Source organism: Tigriopus californicus, chromosome 2 (genome assembly GCF_007210705.1).
Source record: "Tigriopus californicus strain San Diego chromosome 2, Tcal_SD_v2.1, whole genome shotgun sequence".
Lineage (NCBI taxonomy): Eukaryota > Metazoa > Arthropoda > Copepoda > Harpacticoida > Harpacticidae > Tigriopus > Tigriopus californicus.
In genome coordinates, this window is record NC_081441.1 from 3988707 (window position 1) to 3990683 (window position 1977).

Genomic DNA, 1977 nt, shown 5'->3' on the forward strand with positions numbered 1-1977 from the left:
TGTGACTGCACTTCGGAGGTACGTACTAGAACCATCCGTCCGTTCTTCATTCGTTTGGACGAAGACGGAGAACATGTGATGATGAACCAGACTTTCCAAGCAAGCGGTCTTGCTCAGAGCACATTTGTCGTCAAAACTAATTGTCATTACAATTATGGATTCTGGTACAACACATGATGTCCTTTCAATTGAAGGTATCTGTTGTACGCTCTTTTGGTGCTGCTTCTCTTGAAATACTCGAAAAGTACTCCCGACATTTCTACTCCGTCTTCGTTTGGAGCATCATCAGTGATCATAATTCAATTTTTCGGCAATATGCTATCCCAAATGACAACCCCCCAATGGATGATGATGATGGTGATGAGAAAGACAGAGAATAGGAGGATACGAAAGAGACTAAACGGAAGACAACAGTTGTATCTTGGAAAACGCCAAGCCCGCACCACCTGCAATCCGGGTTGAAGATGCTTACCGTACAATTCATTCAACAAAAGTAATCGGTGCCAGCCTTTACCAGACTTTCCCAATTGACGTTCCCTTTAACGATTTTTAGTGCGACTAACGAGAAGATTTACATACATCCTTCAAGGAGATGATGAATATCGTACGTACGTGGAATGGGCACCAGATCAGGGCGACCACTCTCGGTGAAAAATGAATGCCATATGCCGTAGCATTAACATCTAGCTGAGGTACCAAATTTACTGGCTTTTAATTCTCCTTTATTACTTTTTGCTCGCTTCCCTCGCTAACATAAGGTGTCGATTCAGGCAAATTAGGGATCACGATTCAATTATGCTTCTTTCATCCGTGCGCAGGATGGAATGCGGCATCTTCCGTCAAGAACCAACAACACTGTAGATTTGGCCATTCGTCTCACAGCTTTCATTCATATTCAAACGATTGACTGGCTCTGTGGGGATTCACATTATCAAAATATATTTCCTCCGTCGTTGGTGGGGTGTAGATATTCTTAAGAAGGGTTGTTGTTTTCATGGCATATCGTAGGTGATCCAAGGGTGCCTCTTGGGAGAGCCATTAGAACATTTTGGCGACTGATCCACCAACTCCTGACAACATCCAACAATTCATGGCAAAGGCCGAGAAGTTGACCAACATTGAAATCCCATGAAACATTCCAAAAGTCTTACGGAACCTCGCCTTATCGTCGTCATTGGTGGCATCCCTCATTTGAGCCAAGGCGCTGATTTGTTTCGGGAAAAGTAATCCGGTGTTGAGAACATTGCCGAGGAGGTTCGCCAACAAAACTTTCGACACCATCGATCCCAATCCTTGACCGGCCAATAGTTGTTGGGCAACCAAGGCAATCATGCTCCCACTAGTTCCAATCAAGCCAAATTTGGGGAACAACCGAGATTGGATGTCAGAGAAGGTCTGTCGCTCCAAATGTCGGATCATGGTAGGGCCCGCCACAAACGAGACCCAAGCCTGCATACCAAGAGGGATTGCGATTCCGAAGGCATAAACCGCACCTACCGCTGGGGGTGACAGTTTGGGGAGAACCGCCAAAATCACGCCAGTTATACTCCCAACCAAGATCTTGTCCGTGTAGCCGTCATCGAAAATGGCTTTGAATATTCCTGATCCCATGATGAACACTTCTACAACCACCAAATTCACTGATTATGCGACCGAAAAAGATGAGTGTAATGGAAGGAAGCAGCTGACGGTTTTGGAGATGTACACAAAACACCTCTTTTGAGGAAATGTACTCTCTGATGCCATCTGATGGATGATCCTGGAACTAGCGCGCGCGGCATATGGCAGCAACATCGAACGACGCTACTGCTTCAACGGGAAATGCCAGCGCGATTCCCTGTCCGATTGGAAAAGGCGGACGGGTGTGCAAAGGCGTTGTCCGTAGTTTTCTGGTCTCTTGTAATCCTCATTCCTCAGCTACCATTGGATACGATCAGAAGCAAGTTTCAGTGCTCCTGGAAAACACTTGTCCAAAAG

At 45.9% G+C, this 1977-nt stretch overlaps 1 protein-coding gene across 1 annotated transcript; it reads right to left on the reverse strand.

Moving 5' to 3' along the window:
* Positions 1 to 1038: 1038 nt before the first annotated feature.
* Positions 1039 to 1611, reverse strand: LOC131892598 (uncharacterized). The gene is made up of 2 exons (XM_059242411.1): positions 1498 to 1611; positions 1039 to 1449 (listed from the first exon to the last, which is right to left on the reverse strand). Exons 1-2 carry the CDS (start codon positions 1609 to 1611, stop codon positions 1039 to 1041), a joined length of 525 nt encoding a protein of 174 aa, XP_059098394.1.
* Positions 1612 to 1977: the final 366 nt, after the last annotated feature.